This window comes from Puma concolor, chromosome A2 (genome assembly GCF_028749965.1).
Source record: "Puma concolor isolate L17-30 chromosome A2, mPumCon1.1.hap2, whole genome shotgun sequence".
In the NCBI taxonomy this organism is placed as follows: Eukaryota; Metazoa; Chordata; class Mammalia; order Carnivora; family Felidae; genus Puma; species Puma concolor.
The window spans coordinates 55,532,025-55,554,314 of record NC_141668.1 but is presented as its reverse complement, the minus strand read 5'-3'; the positions used below and the strand labels follow the sequence as shown (position 1 = coordinate 55,554,314).

Sequence of the window (22,290 nt, the reverse complement as noted above, 5' to 3'; positions counted from 1 at the left end):
TTTTTCACTGGACGCAGCAGGACATTTGACCACTCCTGAGTTCAACATGGTGAGATATACAATCCTCTTGCGGGAAGGGATTAATTACCACATGCCAAAAACCAGGCTTGACATCAATGAGCAGGATGTGTGATCCTCCCATAAGAAGGGGTAGAGATTTTGAACAATGACGTGGTCTAGTTTTTCCACTTTCGGGGAACATCAGTATTACCCTGTGCTTTACCATCCTGCCCGCACCTCTTGTGGGGTCAGGGCCTCCCTTTGAGACCTAGAGCACTGCCGCCAGGGCCGTGAGCTTCCCTCAGTATCTGGGCTGATAAGGCAGAGTTGCTGATCCCAGTTGAGTATGGGGGGGGGGGGGGCGGGGAGGACAGACTTGGAGAATCCTGATGTGATTTCCTACCCAGGGTCCTTGGGTTCTCCAACAGCTCAGGGGCAGCATAAGTGATTCAGAGCTTCAGCGGCTGCCTGGGAATCCCTTCACCTGCCTGTAGCTCTCTCGGTGAGCAAATGAGTTCCACACAGTGAGAACATGCTGCCAGACATAGGCTATGGAGCCCACGAACATCACAGACACAGCAAGAAGCTATGAGGCATCAACAGTATCTTTAACATAATCTTATATTTGGAAAAGCAGTTAAAAAAAAAAAACACTTGAAAATACAAGATAAGGTAACAGTGACTTATAGAAGTGTTCACCTTATATTGCTTGGCCATTTTTTACATATAAATTATTGCTTACTAGCTTCGATAAATACACAGCACAGTCCTATATACAGAAGCAGAAAGCGTGACATGGGAGAAAGAAAATACTGTTAATGGCAATTCTGGTAATTCCACAAATGTTTCATATTTACCAGCTCTTATAATGGTGGAAAACTACGAAGTGTAGTCCCTGAGAAGTTAGGTAGACACCCTGATTGTGGGTTTTCTATCTTCTAATTGTTAACGCAAGCTGACAATGTCACAGCAGTCCTAATTAATGATACATTAAAAGGCAAGAGTCCTTGCTTCAGGGCATCAATTTCATCCCAGTATTTAATAACCGTGTAATACGAATACAATAAATAGGCTATGCAAATAAATATTCCTCTGCTAAAAAACGTTTAGTATATACAGCTTTGCTTTATACAGTAGTACATTTTCATCTAAGTTTTTGGCAATTTTTAAAAACCTTTCTTCCCCCTACTACTTTTAAGCACAATGGCCCGCTCATTAATGAGCGGGCTGAAATTTTAAGGACATGTCTTTGAAGCATTTAAAAAGAACGCCGTGTTAGATAACTGCAGTGGACCTGATCTTCCCCCTTTTTAATGTTTCTGTCTAGTTTCTTGAGCAGCTTGGATCAGCTGTGCCATTTCAGAACACGAGGTTTGAGATCTGCGATGTGACAGCCATAACGAGCCAAAGGGGCTGGGGCTGGGGCAGCGGTGAAGCCCAGCTCCGGGCATCAGAAATCACCAACCCCCTCTTCCCTGCAACTGTCTCTCCCTACCCAGAGGCTAGCCTACAGGATGCAACTCCTTCTGCCTGCCAACTGGGACGGCCGTTATCCTCATTATTCTGAATTCAATGCACGCTCCACCCAACTTGCCTGTGGATATGGGTCTAGGGAAATGCATTAATCTAAACAGAATTAATGATACTAAAATAAAGTGAACGTGGGTCATAATACTTAGCACTGTAACCATTTGGCAATTGTACAGATGATAACAAAAAGTGAACTTAAAACACTGTAGCCTTTGGAGCATCTGGAAATATGTATGAAAAAAATTTTCAGGAAGGCTGCAGTTTTGCCCACAAAACTGGTCCTGTGCTACCTTGTAAGCAGGGCCGGTTTGCCGGGATGCAGACGAATCCATGAGCCCACAGGACTGCCTGAGGGTGGTGCCGTAGCAGAAAGGACCCACTGAGAAGTACTGGGGCACCACTTGCTGGGGAAGTTGGCAGATTAGAGATTTTCAGAGTGAATGGAGATTTTATGGAATTGCAACACTCTAAGAGCGGGAAAGGAGCTTCGACATCTTGGTCCACCCTTCTAGCCAGAACAAAATCTATTTCAAAGAGGCCTTGGCGAATGTTTGGAAAGGGAATCCCTATTCACAGGGAGCCTCACGGCCAGACGGCTCAGCTTTGTTCAGGAAAGTTTCATGCAGAGCTAAAGCCATTCCCAGTTCTGTCTTCAATTCTTGAGTTCCTGATTTACATCTTCACAGGGCTTCTGAAACTTTTGAGTTGCTGACGCTTGGGGAATCTCTGAAGATGGTTGTTAAATTTCACAAAGGTTTGGAGATTCTGACATTCGGGAGACAGGAATGAAAAAGCAAATGTAAACTAAACCAAACCCTCCCTTCCCTTTGCTGCCCTGAGAGCCACATGGCCATGGCTGGAGGAGACTGGGCGAGCCCCACATCGTCCCTGGCTTGTTTCTACCCACGACACGTGGACTACTGACTACACCATCAGAATGAGTTTAAACGTGATGTACGTGTGGATTCATTTGGTTGTGTACATATTTGGATTGGGATCTAAGCAGCGGGTGCTATGTTGAAATAGTTCTCCACTGAAAATTAGTCCTCGAGAGGTCATGTTCTGGTTGGAGTAATGGAGATCTCCTGTGAACAGACACTTAAATTGTAAAACGTGGAGACAATGTCAAAATGGCCTTACATGATTAGACTGACCAAATGATCCTCCCCAGCACAGACAAAAGGTGAGAACATGGGCTTGTGCTGTACGCCCATGCTGTCCCCAATAATTGCCAAGGGGAGAGCTTCTCCAGTGTTTGATCAGCCATGAGACGAACCGGTTTTTCCTAGTCCTGATGGCTCTGGTCTCCTCCAGTGGGTCTCTGTCCATTCCCAGTAGCCTGGAGCTTTTCTTTGAGTGGACCATCCCCGGATGGTCCCTTTCTGTAAAACTCTGTTAGTTTTCAGGATTGAAGTTTACACGTGCTGGGACAGACCAAATCTCTTTGAAAGTCCTACCCAAAATTTCCTCCACATGGTACCTTCCAGCACTCTCTCAAGCTCTGTGTCGTTCGCGAGCTCAGGAAACAGCACTGCTAACAGGGTATCAGAAAGCATTGGATACCCACAGTAATAAGGTGTTAATGGGCCAGAAGGAAGCAGTTCTGTGCAGACACCCGAGAGATGAACAGGCAGGAGAGAACTCACAGTGTAGAAGATGAATGGACTGAATTCATGAAGGAGGGCCCTTGTATTTCAGCAATGCCCACAGGCTTTTTTTGTTCATTTTAAGCTCAGGGGAAATTCTCTAACCAGTTATTGAGAATAGCATGAGGTTTTCTCTACTGTAGGAGCCCCCGTCTCTAAAAATGGGAATAAAAAGTAGACTCGAAGACTCTGAGACTCTGGGGGAAAAAAGACAAATTACAGAAGAGCTCTGGGCCTTGATTAGGAGTGGACTGCAGGACTTTGAAGTGTCCAACATAATCAGACATTTGGGTATTTTGGGGGTTCTTGGCATTTGCTGAGAGATAGGCAGTCACTACTAAATACCTTGCTCTTCTCTAGGGAGTGCTAAGTGCTTCACACACCAAATCCCATTTCACCTCCCTGTGTTGGCTGTTACCGTTCTCTGCTGTGGGCAAAGGAGCCTGCTGGAGGATGCCAAACACTAGGGCATCGCCAGGCACAAGAATGTAGACCTCTGGGACTCTGTTCCCTTGATAAACAGTTACTGAGTGCCTATAATCTATCAGGCGCTGTGCTTTTTCAAAAATCGTATTGTTCCCGTAAGAAATGCGAATCTTCTTGCACACGTAAAGAAAATCTCCAGAAACTGAGCAACGAGTCCACTTCTTAAAGATTACTATTTTCCTTACTGGTAAAGCAATGTACTCTAACTGGCCTATAGTTGCAAATCGGTTGTGCAGAAACGAATTTCACCTGCAAGCCTACATCGATAAGTGATTGTGGATGCAAAGAAATGCATGCCTTGACATTTCCCTTTTGGAAATCAGAGCATGGATGCCAGCTGCGGTCCTAATTTCCTAGACACAAGTGGCTTTTGGTGATGTCACAGTTTGTACTGACAGCGGCCACTCCTTCTCCCTGGAAATCTAGAGATGCCATCACTGTCTTTAGGTGTTCAGATGAGCTGCTTCTTTGACAGCCTATAAACAGTAATCTGTCACCAGGCAACATAAAACTCCTGTTTCGCGCACACTCGTACTGAAATATTGGGTCACTGTAGGACAAGACACGCTCTCGTCTTGACGCGGGCACATCTCAAGTTGAAAACTGGGTTGGATCAACAATGCAGTCATAAGAAACCAGACTTCTCCATTTCAAGAATGCTTCTGACGCTTTCTTTGCCTTCTCATTCTGAGAGCAGCTAGGAGAGGCCTCTCCCCATGTCTGGTGGCTGACATCAACTTCCTGAACACGCTTTGCTGGGCTTTCCGGTGGGTGTCTTAGGATATACTGATAAAACTCAGCAACTTCTTTTCTCACAGGAAAGCGACGTGCTCAGCACTGACATTCCCATAGCTCAAAGTGCTGCAAGTTACAGGGGAGGCGAGGCGGTGGGCTGCTGGGGCTCACACCCGAGGCTCGATCCTGTGTGACAACTCAAACAGGGCCTGCTGGCTGTCAATGACATACAGGTGGTTAACGTAGGATTTTAACTCTTGGTGTTCCTTTGGAGAGATGTCACCTCCTGGTTTTTGGAAGAAAAAAGTCTCATGAGAGCAGAAATGCTATTTCTTTCTCTCTTTTTTTTAAGTATACAATTTTTTTCAGGCATAGAATTTAGTGATTCGTCACTTATGTATAAGACCCAGTGCTCATCCCAACCAGCGTCCTCCCTAATGCCGTTCGCCCCTTTAGCCCTTCCCCCCGCCCCCAACATCCCACCAGCCACCCTCAGTTTGTTCTCTGTATTTAAGAGTCTTTTATGTTTTGTTTCCCTCTCCGTTTCTATCTTATTTGTGCAGAAGTGCTATTTCTGAATACCAGTGACATCTCTCATTAAGGCTTAGAGTAAATCTAGCAGGGGGATCCTTATTAGTCAGCATCCCAGAGAGGGGATCTTTATCCTAACAGTGGAGATACTTCTCCAGCTCAGACCAGGGCCTCAGGTCAGGTCATTAGACTACAAAGGTATTTGTTTTATTAACATTTATATAACTTTATTACCTAATATTATCTAGTATTTAGTGACTGTGTTAGTATCCCCCCACTACAGAGTGGGAAACAGCACAGACACACAGCAAGGGAGTGGCAGAACAGGTCCGGCAGCCAGACTATGTGATTCCTGAGTCCATGTCTGAGGTCCCATGTCACAGCAACTGCCATTTAAATAGCTTTCACTGGCTCTTATATCTCAGTCTGGAATTGTCAGAAACCACTGCTAATCTGGTCAGTGCACAGACAAAATGGTTTGTTTTTAGAATTTGTATAATTCTTTGGTGTCCTTAGTTTTTGAAAAAGTAAAAAAATTAAGGAAGCATTTGAATGAACAGATATCACAGAACTGAACTTAAGGTATACTTAACAGGCAAACAAGTTCCAGAAGCATGTGGCTGGGCTAACATCTACCCAGCAAAGGACAAGGCAAGGTGGTTTTCCACTCCCAAATCCAGGGTGGTTACAAAACTGAAGGGCCACATGAAGCTTTTAGTGCCCTGTGAACACATATGTGCCATGCTGGTGACAAGTCTGATAAGGAGCCTGATAAAGTAGCCTGGACAATGGGGCAAGCCCACTTCCCATAGGCAAAAACAAACACAATCCAAAAAAAAAAAAAATCCCCCCAAACCTCAAGGCACTGGGAGCCTGGCTAAACTGCTATAGAGGGACAATGTCAATGTGAGAGATGGTGACGTCACATCCTCTTGCTTCACGGAATTTCGGATGGGAGCAGCAGGATTCAGCTTGAGTAGAGGGGACCAAAGGAAGCTAAGCATTTCAATGCAGCAATTTCTTCTCTTGGTGAAATCCATTTTTTCCTCCTCTATGACAAATGTGTTTTATAACTTAAGGCTTGCATGTCATGGGCTTGTAATTCTTAGGCTTAATAGCAAATAAGGCTTCCTGGTTTCAAAAGGCAAAAATACCAGGAATTTAAGTCTTTACCATCCCACTTGTTCGGAAGTGACCAAGAAGTTGTATTATTCTAGAATACCTTCTCTGTAAGACACTGAGAGACTGACTGCTTTTGGCTTAGCAAATATTGGTTTCGAAAACATAATCGTACAAAGATAATTTTTTTGTTAATTTTTTAACCTTAAGAAGATGGCAGAATGAGTGGTTCCAACCATGACAAGTGACACCTGCATGGCACTTCCAAATTAAAAAAAAAAAAAAAAAAAAATATATATATATATATATATATATACATATATATATGTACATATATATATATACACACACATATATATATGTTTTAATGTTTATTTTTGAGAGAGTGAGCAAGCGAGCAAGGGAGGGGCAGAGAGAGAGAGGGAGACACAGAATCTGAAACAGGCTCCAGGCTCAGAGCTGTCAGCACAGAGTCTGACGCAGAGCTTGAACCCATGAACCACAAGATCATGACCTGAGCAGAAGTTGGATGCTTAACGGACTGAGCCACCCAGGGGCCCCTTTTTATATTTTATTTTAGAGAGAGACAGCATGAGTGGGATAGAAGCAGAGGGCGAGGGAAAGAGAATCTCAAGCAGGCTCCATGCTCTGCACAGAGCCCAATGCAGGCCCTGATCCCACAAACCTGGGATCATGACCTGTGCTGAAATCAACAGTCAGACATTCAACCAACTGAGCCACCCAGACTCCCCAGAACTTCATAATTTTTAAGTGGCTTGATTAACATTATCTTATTTTATCCCAAATGCTGACATTGGTTTACTATTCCTATATAAGCTGTCAAAATGGATTTCACTAATTTCACTAATAGAACACAAAGAGTTATGCTTTGTGCTATGAGGACTTACTCTCTAGTGATGAGAGGTTCAAGACAGTGTTAAGGCCACCAGGCCAGTATAACCTTCCTGTCCACACTTGCAGAGTCTCCTGGTCAGTGAGACCAATATCTTAGAATCGGGTGAGTGTGTATAAATACTTGGGAAGCAAAGGTGGATGAGAGAAATATGAACCCAATACTCAGGAGCATTATGCTTGCACATCTGAATGAATCTCCGTGACAATATTATCACTGTTTCTACTATAAGCGCACTGTACTTGTGTTCCTAATGGAGAAATACATAAGCACATATCAGGTGGTAGTAAGTGATGTAAATATTTAAAACCTTAGGTCCTGGGATGCCTGCGTGGTTCAGTTGGTTGAGTGTCTGATTCTTGATTTTGGCTCAGGTCATGATCTCATGGTTCTTGAGACTGAGCCACTCACAGGGCTCTGCTCTGATGACATGGAACCTGCTTGGGATTCTCTGTCCCTCCCGTGTTCATGCTCTCCCTCTCTCTCTCTCTCAAAATAAATAAACATTAAAAAAAAAAACTTAGTTCCCGTATTTATAACTCTCCCTTTCAAGCACAAACTTTGTAATTCATACAGAAGTTCCGTTGCTCTGTAGGGGACAATACTGCCAGCCAAAACTAGCCAAACAGAAAAAACTTTCTTAAGAATATGCACTAATCCTTAGGGAGTAGGACTTTGATCTTTGTACTTTATACATACTTCCATATTGTTGAAAAAATTATTTTACAAGGAGGATATATAAAGCAAGTTTTATTTAGTGGTCAGCTTTGATTGATTTATAATTACTGAACTCAACTTTCTATTTTTTTTTTTCTTTACTGCCCTTTATATCTATAGAATCTGCACAAGGCAAAGAAAAGAGTATGGGTCAGGAAGTCAGGCAGGCTTGGTCTGAATAATGGCTGAATGGGTTAACTCTCTGAGTCTCAGTTTTCCGCTCTGCACCACAGGGTTAATGATCTCCATGCACCAGTCACCAATACTGGTATCAGGATGCCACTGCCCGTGTGAATGCTCCTTGGACTCAATAAAGCTGATTTCCTTCCTTCCTGCAATGTTTTAACGCTATTTAAACATGGTGTAAATTATGCCTGAGGTTTAAAAAGGAACAAATATTCCTACTTATGTTAATCTCAGCAGGGAATCCACAAAAGTGCTCAGAAAAATACCTATTCAGTGAAAGGCAGCTCCGGACAGGAAGTTTTTGTTGGAGAGGAGTAAAGATTCTGGAAGGCTGCTTCAGGCACTTTTACAAACCATATTCCAATTCCAGGAAGGCTCTAAGCAAGAAGTTTAGGGACAGGGTCACCCCTGATAAACCCACTGGTAATTCTGAGCCAAGGGGCAAGCAAACAGACTTTCAGGCTCAGGGGTGTGGGGGCGGGGGGCTCTGCTCATCTCAAGTCACTCTGTACAGTGTAAACTTGCTGCCAAGAGAGGATAAAAAAAAACGCCATATCTTGTTTTCCTTTGCATCCCAAATATGCAGTGAAGCTAAGAAAGAATATAGTAAATGCATATAAGACTTTATAATCTGTTTCAGTTTCTTACCCCCAAATACTTGTGATAAGGTCACAGTCTGTACCAATGTAGAGTGAATTTACATTCCCTGGCCAACTTCAATTACTCACCAAACTGGTTAGTCCTGCAGTGCCTCAGGGTCCGGACAGTGTCTGCAATCATATGCTGGAAGGCAGAGCAGAAAATGTATGGGTGGAAGGGTCAGTTAGGGTGTTTCTGAAGTATGCCTACTGGGATGAAAGCAGAGTGCACCCTTGGGTGCAAACGGAATCGCTGCATTTGGAACTGGACTTGACTTCAACTGAGAATACTGGGCTTGGATTACAAAAGGATATTCAGTCTTCATCTGTCAAAACAGTGCCCCCAAACCTGGCTGCACACTTTCTAACTGGGTTTCCTCATGCCACGGGGTCTAACAGCCCACCGTTTACACACCGTAAAGACGTACGGCATTCCCACCCCATCTGCCTGTCCAAACCTGCTTAGGCTTTTCCCTTCCAGGGATGTTTTGCCTGCTCTCGGTGAAGCCTTTCTGAGATTTCCCTTCTGAACTTGGGAGGCTCCCTTGTACAGTACACACTGGCCTCGTGTGGTTGGCGCTGCTCTGGATCTTTGCGCCTCTTCCAGGCTGGGTGCCATTAGAGGGCTCCGCATGCCCAGCACCTGCCATATGTCACACAGTGATTCTGGTACTTGCTGAATACAGATAGGAACTCTGGTGGCATCAAAGACTCAAGTATGCAAATCGCGACAGGAAATGACACAGTCACAAAAGGCAAACATTTTCTAAAACGCCAATATCTTTAAAGAGACCGTTTTGGGTTTGGTTTATATTCTCTCCTACGGTCTTCAGGATTCTGCTTTAATTTGTTTCTTCGAAGTTCTCACTGATCTCTAGGCAAAAGTCTTCTTAGCTTACAGCTGCCTTTGACAAGATCCTATTAGCTCACACTTGGGTACCTTCAAGAGTCTTCTAGCTCTATCATTTCTAGTTTCCCGTGACGAAGAAGAAAGACAGCATTTAGGACAACACCATTTTCCACTCCTGTTTCTCCCCTACTGTTGCCAAAATCATCTCCAACCACTGCTGCCATTGTGTTATAGTCCTCTGGAAAATCCACGTCGACTTTCTAATTTGTTTCATATCAAAATCCAAACATCGCCCAACTATTCAAGAAATCAACATTATTCATTATCTGCTCCTCCAAACTTCCCCAAACGTGTCAACATCTTTCACATCCCACATGTACACACCAGTCAAAGGCTCATCCATACACAGCAAGCCCTCAGTGAATTATTGCTACAAGAATAATTTTGGCGTGAAAAAAATTTTTTTCACTTAAAATCTGTCGGAACTATAGAAACTTTATTTGAATGTGACCTACTTATTAAATTGTTCTCAACTGTATTTCCAATGTATTTCTATTCAATAGTGGAAAATTAAATAGGACAGTGATTATAGCAGGACCTCACGTTGCATTTGTAAAGGAAATGAGACGTGACTCACGTCTGTGAAAGTATTGTTATGTTTCCTTCCTCAAATGTTACCACTACTCCCAGGGCAGCTCTCTCGTTCTAAACTATGGCGTCACACAGATTTCTATCCTCTGCCATTTAGGCAGCTCACGGGAGCCTTGAGCTGATGCAGGGTTGAGGGCTGAGTGTGGCAGTGAAACCTGAATCCTCCCCATCTTCAGGTTTTCTGAAGGGGGGAGGGGGAAAATGTGGTAAAGGATGAGGCTCTCAACACTGAGGAGTAAAGAGAAGAAAAAGAGAAAGCATTTGTTTCTTCATTATTTAATAGTTCGTGACTGAAACGTTTAGAGCTGCTGAGACAGCAGAGGGAACAATGGAAATCTTATTAGACCCAATGAGTGCTTCTGGGCCTTCGTGTCATCTGACTTAATGTGTCGGCCTGTATCAGCCAGATAAAGAGAATACACTGAATGATTTGCTAGCTGGCTTAAGCTAATATCCATCATGAGGCATTGGCTTCTCCCAAGTTAATTCAGTTAGGTTCTATTGGTTCATTATTGTGAAAGATGATCCTGTTTTAGCTTAAGTGAAACTCTGTCCCTTGCTAAGAAACATTCCTTGAAAACGCTGACTTTATTAGGAAATTCAGTCTCATTCTCCAGCATCCAAGTATAATGTAGGGCTATGTACATTGTATAATAGGTTTTTGTCCTTTGAAAAAATCTGAACTCACCCTGTCTTCTCTGTGCAAGGAGGGGGTCAGCAGTAGGTGTGCTCCATACTCAGAGCCATCTACTGTGTGAGGACCAGGAACTCGCTCATGTTACAGAACCTGATCTGTCTAGAAATGGTGGGCTAGCCGGCGTCTGATGGATGTATGTGGGTGTTATGGCCCGCTGTGTACATGCATAACTGCATTTAGCTTCTAGTTGTCTTTTTTTAATAAAGTTCTCTTTGGGAATTTATAATTTAAAAGAGAATATTATTACTTATTTATGCCATGTTATTTCCTTAAGGCATCTTAAAGGATTAAGGGGGTACAGTTATTGACACTAAAAGAAGTACTATTTGTTAGACTACGTTTTGCTCCCAGAGGTTAATCCGAATTTTTTTTTTTTTTTTTTTTTGAGAGTGAGAGAGAGCCTATGTGTGTGCACCAGCAGGGAAGGGCGGGAAGGGGGAAGAGGAGAGAGAGAGAATCTTAAGCAGGCTCCACACCACCCAGTGTGAAGCCCAATTCAGGGTTCCATCTCATGACCCTGGGATCACGACCTGAGTCCCAATCAAGAGTCAGATGCTTAACTGACTGAGCCACCCAGGTGCCTCAGTCTGAAGTCCTGACACATCTGAAAGCAAGATCCTAGACAACATTAGCTGTTATCCAAAGGCATCCACTGGATTGTTGGAGAAAGTAGCAGAAGCCCAGAAATGCTGGTCAGAATGAGAGACAGGGATGTGGGGATCTTTCCATGGCTTTTTCCCATTTGTGCCTTTATCGAATCTTTCTCTGACTTCAGTAGCACTATCAGAGGGGCAGTAACACAAGGAACTTGACCAAACCACTGGCTCACCTGGGGGAGAAGGTCAACTGCTGGCCTGCTCTTAACAACAGACAACAGTCAGCTTTATAACGAGCACAACTGTTCTCCCGTGTTCCGTCTAAGTTAGTCAGAGGGTAACTCACTAGACCTTTGTGCTGAATTCTACTCAGAGTGACACCCCTCCTCCCGCATCTCCACACATGCTCTCCAAAGCTTGTTAGGCATTCTTAACCAGATGTGCTGGCTGGGATTTGAAGTAGATACTGACCAAAGGCTTCATCTGCCTGAAATCATTTCATTAATATCCAACACTGGAGATTAACCTACATAAAGTCTAGAATGTTAGTGCCTATAGTCTTTGGTTGCAAGCAGGTACCCTGGGATCTTCAGAACATGACACAGTGAGGGGCACCTGCCTGGGTGGCTCAGTCAGTTGAGCGTCTGATTTTGGCTCAGGTCATGATTCGTGGTTTGTGAGTTGGAATCCCACATCAGGCTCTGTGCTGACAGCTCAGAGCCTGGAGCCTGCTTCAGATTCTGTGTCTCCCTCTCTCTGCCCCGTCCCAGCTCACACTTGGTCTCTGTCTCAAAAATAAATAAACATTAAAAAAAATTACAATTATCTTTAAAAAAATAGAACATGACACAGTGATACAGAACAAGTCTCTAAAGAGTACGTACAAAAAAACCTCACTCTGAATATCTACTTCTGGCTGTGCTGGTTTGACTGTAGCATCTAAAATAACTGAGCTCTGGAAAGCCTGCTTGGCTCAGTCAGTTGAGTGTCTGACTCTTGGTTTTGGCTCAGGTCAGGACATGATCTCACAGTTTTGTGAGTTCCAGCCCCGTGTCAGGCTCTGTGCTGGCAGCACAGAGCATGTTTAGGATTCTCTCTCTCCCACTCTCTCTGCCCCTCCCCTGCTTGTGCTGTCTCTCTCTCAAAATAAATAAATAAACTTAAAACTGTTTTAAATAACTGAGCTCTGGTTCCAAAGCACTTAGCACAGGGGGATTTAAAGAGTATAGGCACATCCACTTTAAAAACAACTTAACCAGATGTGCTGGCCAGGATTTGAAGTCAAATCAGTCATTCTCAACTGATTAAAATAGAGCTACGGCAGGATATCCCAAGACGTCTCTCTTCCAGATTCTAGGTGCTTGGATTTTCAAGTGGCACAGCGGAGTCCTCTGTCACCTCACCCCATGTGTGGTGAGTTAACCTGACGATTACAGCCAGGCACTTATGAGGCAAAGGTCAGATGCCAAACCCCGCTCGGACTCATCAGTTTGTACCGTTCTTTGGTCATGGTCTGCAACCCCCCCCTCACTCAACCTTCTCTCACATGCCTGACCCAGTCTCACAGGGAACCGGGGGTCACTTCCTGAAAGAGTTCATACAAATCCATTACCATTACTGAGAAGGTCACTCAAAGGTCAGGATCTACAGACAGGGGTCACTGGTATCATCTTTAACCATGAAGGACAGTCTAATCTATGACACTCAAGTTCATTTGGGGACAGATCCATTCTTGCAGTCCATGGGGCCTCTCTGGAGCACTCCTCGTTTACACTTGCTCAGTTCTCCCCAGCAGCTCCCCCTCTGCCCTAGGCCAGTCCGAAAGGCTAGGAGGAGCTCACTATAGGAGGAAGTACCTGGGAAGGTCTTAGAAATACTTAAGGAAGGGGAATTTCAGTAACTCGTAAGGGAGGACTGATTGGGAACCTTTCACTTGAGAGCAGGGAGTGCACTCTGTCTGAGCTGCTGTCTCCACAGTCCACTGTGCTTCACAGGCGGACAGAGGGGTGGTGCTTCCTCTCAGGCACAGCCTGCGAATTCCACCTTCGCATCCAGTGGGGAGCACTGAAGATGAACGCATCTCCCCAGAAGCAGAGCTTTTTCCTGGGTCCTGGGAGCAGTATACACTGAGACGCAGAGCGATGCCTTTCAAGCAGTAAAGCTTAACCTCCTGAGTGTGAACTCTTAGTGACAGAACCTTACAGGTTTTATTTCCGGTTTAGTAACACACACACAACCACTGATATTAATTGAATGAAGTCCCATTTTCAAAAATAAAAAGCAGACTTTCATAGTTGGTCCTCAAAAAAACCTTGCTAGCACACTTATTTTTCACTGGAATACATTTTATCGACAATGCTGAACGTGCAGCAAATAGGCTCCTGGAAACCACCGTGTATTCAGAGGAGAAAAATACTTAAACCATTTGTTTCTTAGAACAAGAAGGAAAAGCATGCACTTTCCTGGCAGTGGGAAAAGGGAGAAATAATGAAATGTACGTACCAGTTTTTCAAAATTGACAAGATTATCCAAAAATGTTTTATTTCCTTCATGAATAAATGTTACATCTGAAAATTAAAAACAAAAAGACATATGTGCCATTAGGAATGGATCATGAGTCAGGGCTAAGGAGGTCCAGAGGCAATGCAACTTATTAATTTTTCTTAAACATCATGCATTACTCCATGCATTTGACAAGGCAACTTGAACCTGAATCTGTATGGTATTCGATGTGAAAAGGCATAATTTATAAGTGAGGGGGAGGAGAGAATATTATAACATTAATGCAGTTATATATTTTGCACTTCAACGTGCTTGATAGAAGCTAACACTATTCTATAACTTAACCAGTCCATTATGTTTTGTTGACCAGAACACTGAGCAGGAAAGAAATAAATACCCAGAAACAAAGGAATTTTCATATTTATGTGTTTACTTTTTAACAATCCCTGGCAAAGTGTATGTGGCCTGCTTTATCTACATTAGAAGATTTAGATTTAGATGTTAAAATGTAGATTTTTCGGTCTCAAAGCCAGTGCCTGATTGTGTATCAGAAATGAGGAAAGGGATGGGTTAGAAAATGGCAGTTTCTGGCCCTACTCAATGGGTGGAAAGCATCACTGATGAAAAGAACATACGGAAATTAGGATGAAGGTACATTTTCAGAGGAAGGGAAAGTTACATTTGGTTTGAGCCTCACCTGCACGGGAAGTGACAGAAGATACTCAAAGAAAAGCCTCCTTTTGGTTGCAAAAAACCTGAATGCCTCCTCCAGAGAAAGGGATTTGGGAATTAGTTACAATAAAGACAGCAGCTGAAGCTCAGTGAGTGGATGACTCAGAAACTCAGATCAGAGGGTCAAAGACAGAGCACTAGGGAATCTTCACAGATAAGAATCAAAGAGCCTGCAAATAATCATGTCGGATCACAAACATGGAGGATAAACCAAATGAAAATTATCTTGTTGAAATAACCTGACATAAAAGAGGCAAAAGAACAGCTTAAGATTCCTATAAATAGAAAGGGAAAGCATTTGCATTTAATCAAGACTTTCATCCTGCTGGTCCCTATGGGGCAATTACGAGGTAGGTGCTGGAAACCTGCCTGCAAGACACTTGGCTGCTGAGCTCTGACTGCCCACCAGGGGACGACACCAGCCACAGACCTACATGATCCCCTGATCCAAACCTTTCCTCAAGGAACCCCTTATATACAGCTTCTAGCACCGACTGCAAAGTTTTCCTAAGCTTTTTCCCCCTTTACTAAAACTGATGTTCTAATAGGAAAATAATTTGCAATTACACAGTTGTCTGAGAGACTCTGGTTATTTTGTCTTTCATGACTTTGCTTTCAAAAAAGAACCATAAGCTTTCATTCTGTGACGCGATACTTAGAGTAGTCGGCACATGAGCTTTTCCTTTTTTTGTGTGTAGCAAATAAGCGCGTGTGCACTCTACCTATATTACACACCACCTAAAAGCCCAGTCTCCCCTAACTCCCTGAGACCTCGGGTTACAAATGCCCTCTCTGAGTCACTTGGGCCATTTCCCCAATGTTACATTATTGTCCTCTTCTCCCTATGTTCCCGAGGATGATGATGAGGGGTGATGACAATAATGGCACTTATCTCTATTAACAGCATCAGAAAGGGCATTAACAGAAGACTGTAAGGTAAAGCCTTAGCAGGACAGAATGTGAAGAAACTGTGAGCCAAAGAACATGCACAGCTGGCCCAGGATCACAGCTCTACTCCTCCCAGCCAGGGCTCAAACCCAGGGAGCCTGCTTCCTCTTCCCCACTGTGCCTCTCTGGGAGCTCACATTGAAAGGACTTGGACATTTCTTACAGCCCGTTACAGTCACCTGGCTAGATTTATGGCATGTGGGGTGTGTCTGCAACTTTTCAAATCTTTCCTTTGGTGGCTCCCTCTCTTTCCTCCAACCTAAGGTCTCTTCACTTCTTGGGTGGTCTCAACCCCAACCCTTAGGGCTTGGAGGTCAGGCTGATGAGCATGAGAATAAGGCAGGGAAGGTGCTTGGGGCTGGGTGGAAAGGGCAGAGAGGCTGGAGGGGCTGCCACTCAGGAGAGGGGGTTCAAGTGGCTGAAGGTTTTGATGCAGTTGAATGGCAGGTGATGCAGTCAGAAGGGAAGGGAAGGAAGGGGGGGAGGGAAGAAAGAAAGTTGGGAGGGAAGGGGACAGAGAGAAAGAAACCTGGGACCTCAGAACTTAAGTCGTGGGAGGGGAGGGGAGGGGAGGGGAGGGGAGGGGAGGGGAGGGAAGGGAAGGGAAGGGAAGGGAAGGGAAGGGAAGGGAAGGGAAGGGAAGGGAAGGGAAGGGAAGGGAAGGGAAGGGAAGGGAAGGGAAGGGAAGAAAGTTGGGAGAGAAGGGGACAGAGAGAGAGAAAGAAACCTGGGATCTCAGAACTTAAGTCATGGGCTGTGAAGCAATTCTGGGTACCCACCAGGCTGAGTGTGTGAAATGAGTGCCTTTCATCTGGAGACACCTGAACACTCTCCAAACACTTCATATAAGAGAAGTGCCAGACAAAATGACTCCACTTGTTGATGGCAATTAAAAGAGGAGGAAGAAACACCAGTTTTCCTTTTATTTAAATACACTTGCAAACCTGCAATAATCATCTCTTCTCTAAAATACATACACAACCCACCGGAGGACTTCAGTTAATCTTCAAACACTTGTTGATTATTGACTCTACTGGAAAGGACTACCATCTTCAAAACACTGAATGAAACAGACTATTTGGCTGCTTTGGACTTTAGCTTAGCTGGACCCTTTCTCCTACACTTATTTAGGGTTTCCTATTCATCTGCTTTCTGAACAGATTCCACACCACAGTATGGGGGCAACTAAATCAAAAGGCAAGAATTCAACTGGGAAACAGGAAAGCTGAGGCCTGGAAGGATCCTCAGATTACCTGATAATCTCCATGCTTACTGGGAACTGTCTCAACAAAAAAAAGAAAGAAAGAAAGAAACATGGGAGGCCTAATCCTTCTTAACATCCAAGGGGTTCAATTGGGTCCTTTTTCTCTAACTAATAGCAACCCAAAGTGGGAGGCACAAGGGGCAGAACGAGTTTTCATTAATAAGGTGGTTGTTCTAAAGTAGTTTATTACAACTTAAAAAATTTTTTGCAATTAAAAAAACAGACAGAGCATGAGCATGGGAGGGGCAGAGAGAGGAGGAGACAAAGAATCTGAAGCTGTTAGCACAGAGCCCGATGTGGGGCTCTAACTCAAACCGCGAGACCATGACCTGAGCCGAAGTCAGAAGGCTTAACCGACTGAGCCACCCAGGCATCCCAATGTTATTTTTTCCAAAATGTTTTGTTCCAGGCATGATATATACATATTTTAAATTTTACATTATATTCCTTTGGAAATTATTTCAGACAAAATGATAATTTTATTAAAAAATTTTTTTAATTTTTATTTTTCAGAGAGAGAGAGAGAGAGAGAGAGAGAGACAAAGTATGAGTGGGGGAGGAGCAGCGAGAGAGGGAGACACAGAATCCAAAACAGGCTCCAGGCTCTATCAGCACAGAGCCTGATGCGGGGCTCGAACCCACAAACTGTGAGATCATGACCTTAGCCGGCATCAGACGTTTAACTGACTGAGCCACCGAGGCATCCCAGAAAAAAATGATAATTTTAAATAAAGTGTTAATGATGTTTATTTTTATAATCACAAAATATTTAAAAGGGAAAACTGCTTAAACTCAAGAAAGCCTCTAATAAAAAAAAGAAAAAAATGTTTAATTTACTAGAGTGAATGAATGTATTTTCAGTAGAAAAAAAGGGAAATTCGTTTTGCTGCCAACAAAGAGGTGTAGATAAACTCAGTAGAGCAGAAAATTGCATCTAAGCTAAGATATAAGTGTGAGACACTTGGCTGCATTAAAAATTTTTTGGGGGGAAATCAAGAATATACAGCAAAAAACACTGCTCATATTTAAATAAGCTAAAGGGACATTGTCCACTAACTTCTCATTACCTTACAAATTTTGTTTCAAATTGTTTTCTGCTTAAAATCAATTCCTTTCCCAGATCTGTCTTCATTTCCTGCTTCCTATTTGTGTCTAAATGATTCTAAGTGTTATGTCCTACCTGCCACCCACACTGTCCAGGTGAAGGTGTTTTATTTTGCAAATAAAAATCATAAGCCTGAATAAACGTTTAAATTGCTATTTTGGCATTACAATCCCCCTTATTTCACCCATTTACATTTAGCAGAATCTTTTCAGCTTGAATGCAGCATCTATATGCCTCTCAGTTGTGCTAACACAGTATTGTTTCACAAAGATTCTTGCTTGATACTAGATGCAGGCTAGATGAGGAGCTGCAGGGAATCACAGCGACTCAGAAATTCTCCAAAGCTCGGGTTGTTCTGGAGAGAAGCTGAGGAAGGAAGATCAGCTTTATTGTCAGTGGGGGTAGCAATGGGGGCAGAGGAGGCAGGGAGCCTGGCAAGGCCATCCAACAACACAGTTACTAGGTAACTCACTTCCAGAATCACATTTAGGAGTCCAGCTACTGGGGCCAGACCTAGCAGAAGTTACATGCCTCTGAAGGGCACAGGCTATATAAAAGAATATGCCTATAAAATCCCTTGGGAAGAATCAAAATATGACAAAAAAAAAAAAAAAAAAAAAAAAAAGACCAAATCCCTTTTCCCTGGAAAGCACCTAGGTAGAATATATACTGAATGTTAGCAGAATAGGCCAGTATAAGAAGAACTTCCTTTTAATTAAACCTCTTGGTTTGAAAGAGACCACTGAGATCTCATTAACAAATGTAACTAACATGTTTCAGGATGAATTATTTGGTGCTCTATAGGAGAAGTCAGGGGACTAGCTTGCAGCTGTAACATATTTTCCCAAATGGATTCCATTACTGGAAAAAGAAAGTACGTCCTCCACCAATAATTTTCATCCACTATATTGCCTGTGTTGACCACAGGTATTTCTCACACAGCAGCAGCCAGTCAGGGAGCTCCCTGAAATTTAAGCTGCAAATGTAGAGAGCATGATCACTGTTTGGTTTCTTTATCCCAGCCTTATTCTTGGTTGAATCAAGTGGATGGTAAACTCTAAGAAACTAAGACCATGCTTAGAAGCAGAGCAAAATAAAAACACATGTTTCCAGTCCCAAATTTTGGAAGTCAGGTGAAAATGCTTTATCTCTCGAGTACAATTAAGTATTTCTGGTACCTCAGAAATAATTGAGCATTTGAAAAACAATCACAAGCAAACACAGGTGTAATGTCAAAATTAGTCTCACAAAATACACCTAGAGTCCCCCCCTTTTTTTTTCAGCCCCTCATAGTTAGAATGACACATTTCTGAAGATGGAATTGCACAACATAAAACAAAATTGTTACCTTTAAGCAACAGGGGCATGAATGGGATTTTGGGTGGTTTCATCTTTTTGAAAGCATCTCTGTAGGCTTTGTGATTCAGGGAAGGATCCTGCCAAACCAAGCAGATGACAAAGAGAAAGAAAAATCAATGTGCTACAGAAACAATTCTAAATCCACTTTTGCTATACAATTTGAACATGATTTAGATATTGAGAGGTTCTTCCTCAGAACAAAGTAGATAAAGGTTTCCTAGGAGAATAAACTCGCTAAATTAGGGCAAGAAATGTAGGCAATGAATGAAAGTCAACTTATTGGTTTACAATAATGGGAAATGACTGCAAAAGAGAGGCATCTTTTGATTGCCCTATTATTTTCCTCAAATAGGTTTCTTAAGTACAGTTTCCTCTGCATAATTTCTATCATGAGGTAACCCCAAAGTCTTTTGTTAGGTACACTGCAAAGAAACACCTCCCTTATAATGCACAGACAATGCACAGAAAGTAAGAGCACATTGTTTTATTGTGTTCTGAAAAGAAACATTAGAAAAAAAAACCCTAAATCTAAGAAATGGTAGAAAGGAGAAAAAGGAGAAAACAGTAATGCATAAGACACTGACCACACACTCCATTTATACCAGTTGATTCTGTAAGCTTTGAAATGGACTAGGTACTTAAAAATCTTCATTGTCCAAATGAGGTCAAAAGGACCATTCTCACTACCTTTTTCCATGGAGAGGAAGAGGCATTAACTGTGCATTCCTTCATTCCTTAAGAAGCAAAGCTACATTTTCATACACAAGTGATGTAGGCTAAGCTACTGTACAACGTGCTGGCCATTACAATCTAGAAGGAAATTTGTTACGATCCATTAATTTGAAGAGTAAGTCCCCTTTGGCTCGCTACTTACTGTTAAACTTTCGAGTTCAGAGAAAAGTTTCTTAAACTTCCCAGGGATTTTCTAAAATCAAACAAACAAAATACAAAAAGGAAAAGGTCAAAGAAGTCAGTTATTTTCAGAGGCACTAGGGGAACTTTTCCTAAGCTGTGCTGGCATGTGTCCCATTTCTGAGCATAAATACCTCTATCATTTGATTCTACGCCACTTGCTTCTCACTAGGCAATCTTCATCATTCTTTAATGTGACATTCCTTGGGAATGTTGCTCAAGACAGTTTAAAATAATGCACAGCTACATGACTCAGGAATCTAGCTGGTCACACATTCCACACACGGGTGATTTTTTAATACAAACTTGAATTTCAGCTCCATATCCCACCTTCGGCGAATGCTCTGGTCTTCTTACAGAGTCTTGCTGAGTGGGAAATAATATTGGCTGACATTTTTTGTCTAAATGATAGAACTGTGTTTCACAGCAGAGGGCTAAATGGTGAAAGGCCATAAAAACTCTAAGTGACAAAGCCTGCACGTCAGTGGGAAGGAACTACTGAATAGTGAAGAGCAACCACATCAACATCATAGAGGGTAGAAACATATGCCATCCTCCCAAATAAAAATTTGGGCCCAAGCAAGAAGCACCTGGGATTTTCCAGCCTAGCTCTGACACGATTAAGGGAAATACTGGATACCTTCCATACTGACTTAGTAGTCAGTCTGAATTTGAATTCCGACTCTGCCCCTTTCTAGCTGCGTGGTTTGCTGTGAGTCCCCACTTGCCCTTCTGTGGTCCAAGTGGAGCCGGTCCAAGACCTTCTTCTCGTTTGCCCGGCCCATTATCTACCAGCCACGGCACTGATGAGTGTCCTGTACATGGTAGGCAGTCAACATGTGCATGAAACGCATGCTGTTGGAACTTAATTATTTCTCCTCTCAATTTCTGCAAATCAAAGCTTCTTTCCAGGTTTAATTCAAATTCCACTTTCTTCTGACCCTTGCTGGCCTTTTCCCTCCTGCTCTGATTGACTGTGGCCTTTGTTGGCCATCTCCTTTCATCTCACAATGTGTGTGCAGGTCGTGTTTGCTTAACCAGGGAAGGCAGGCCTTTCGTTTCTTTTCTTTTGCACTCCTTTAAGGGGCGGTGACCCTGACCCTCAGGTCACCACCATGCATTCCAATGAAGTATGGCCCCTGAAGCAAAGACAGTGAATCCCCGTTATTCAGAGCTCTGAGTTGAGATCTAACGTAAGAAAAAGCTAGCTGGCCTAGGTTGTAGGAGTTTGAATCAGGGGACCATCAGAATGGAGTAGTGACAGGAGCTGAATCAGAGAGGGCTGGAGAGAAACTGAGACCACAGGAATCACATGGAGCTCAGGGTCATAAGGGAGAAAGAAGCCTGAATGGTTAAAGAGAAAAAGATGAGGGAGAGAAAAGGTGCATGCAGTGCGGTAGCCAGTCAGTAGGGAACAGAGAGGCAGAGAAAGAAACAAAAGTCCAAAAAGAAGGTGATGGGGCCCGGGGAGAGGCTGAGAGCCCTGTATCTGTGCCTAGACACATTTAGGGGCATCTCGGTTTCAGTTCTTTTCTCATAGGCCCATTATAGTCTGCGGTTCAGAACTTGGACTAACTTGAGTGGGCCTCTCCACCTTAGAACCGGAATGGCCATTATCACGCAACACTGACAGAGGCAGAGCCCTGACTTGTGAAGCCTGAAACATACTACTTTGCGGGCCCCTCTTTGGAAAAAAGAATACAAAATCACTTTATGTCTGCAAATTTTACAAAGATACACATCCTCCACTGAACACAATGCCAGGGGCAATGCAAGAGAAAGGACCAGAAGCCTACATTCATTAGTATCTCAACAAATCTGCTCTGGACATATGTCATCACTTCGAAAGGACTAGCATGGGACTGTAACCACACTATCATGGCAGCAGGGCAGAAAACAAATATGCATGTGTGTACAATTTATGTTCTATTATATATATAATAGAACCATCCTGAAGACCATGTGATCAAAATAGTTCTACCTGACACATTCATTTTTAACATTTTTTTTGAGTGGTACTTAACCTCATTTAAACCATTTAAGTCAATGTATTTTATTTTTTATTTTTTCAACGTTTATTTATTTTTTTTGGGACAGAGAGAGACAGAGCATGAACGGGGGAGGGGCAGAGAGAGAGGGAGACACAGAATCGGAAACAGGCTCCAGGCTCTGA

General features: G+C 43.1%; 1 protein-coding gene across 2 annotated transcripts in view; it reads right to left on the bottom strand.

Annotated features, from left to right (window-relative positions):
• Nucleotides 1-603: 603 nt before the first annotated feature.
• RAPGEF5 (Rap guanine nucleotide exchange factor 5) overlaps nt 604-22,290 on the bottom strand; it is a 227,507-nt gene continuing 205,820 nt past the window's right edge. For both annotated transcript variants that reach the window (XM_086694511.1, XM_086694502.1), the window contains 5 exons: nt 20,080-20,130; nt 19,195-19,282; nt 13,798-13,862; nt 8,592-8,646; nt 604-4,683 (listed from right to left, as the gene is read on the bottom strand). In XM_086694511.1, the coding sequence (XP_086550637.1) occupies nt 4,565-4,683; nt 8,592-8,646; nt 13,798-13,862; nt 19,195-19,282; nt 20,080-20,130 (378 nt within the window). In that variant the 3' untranslated portion in view covers nt 604-4,564. The remainder of the gene's footprint in view (nt 4,684-8,591; nt 8,647-13,797; nt 13,863-19,194; nt 19,283-20,079; nt 20,131-22,290) is intronic.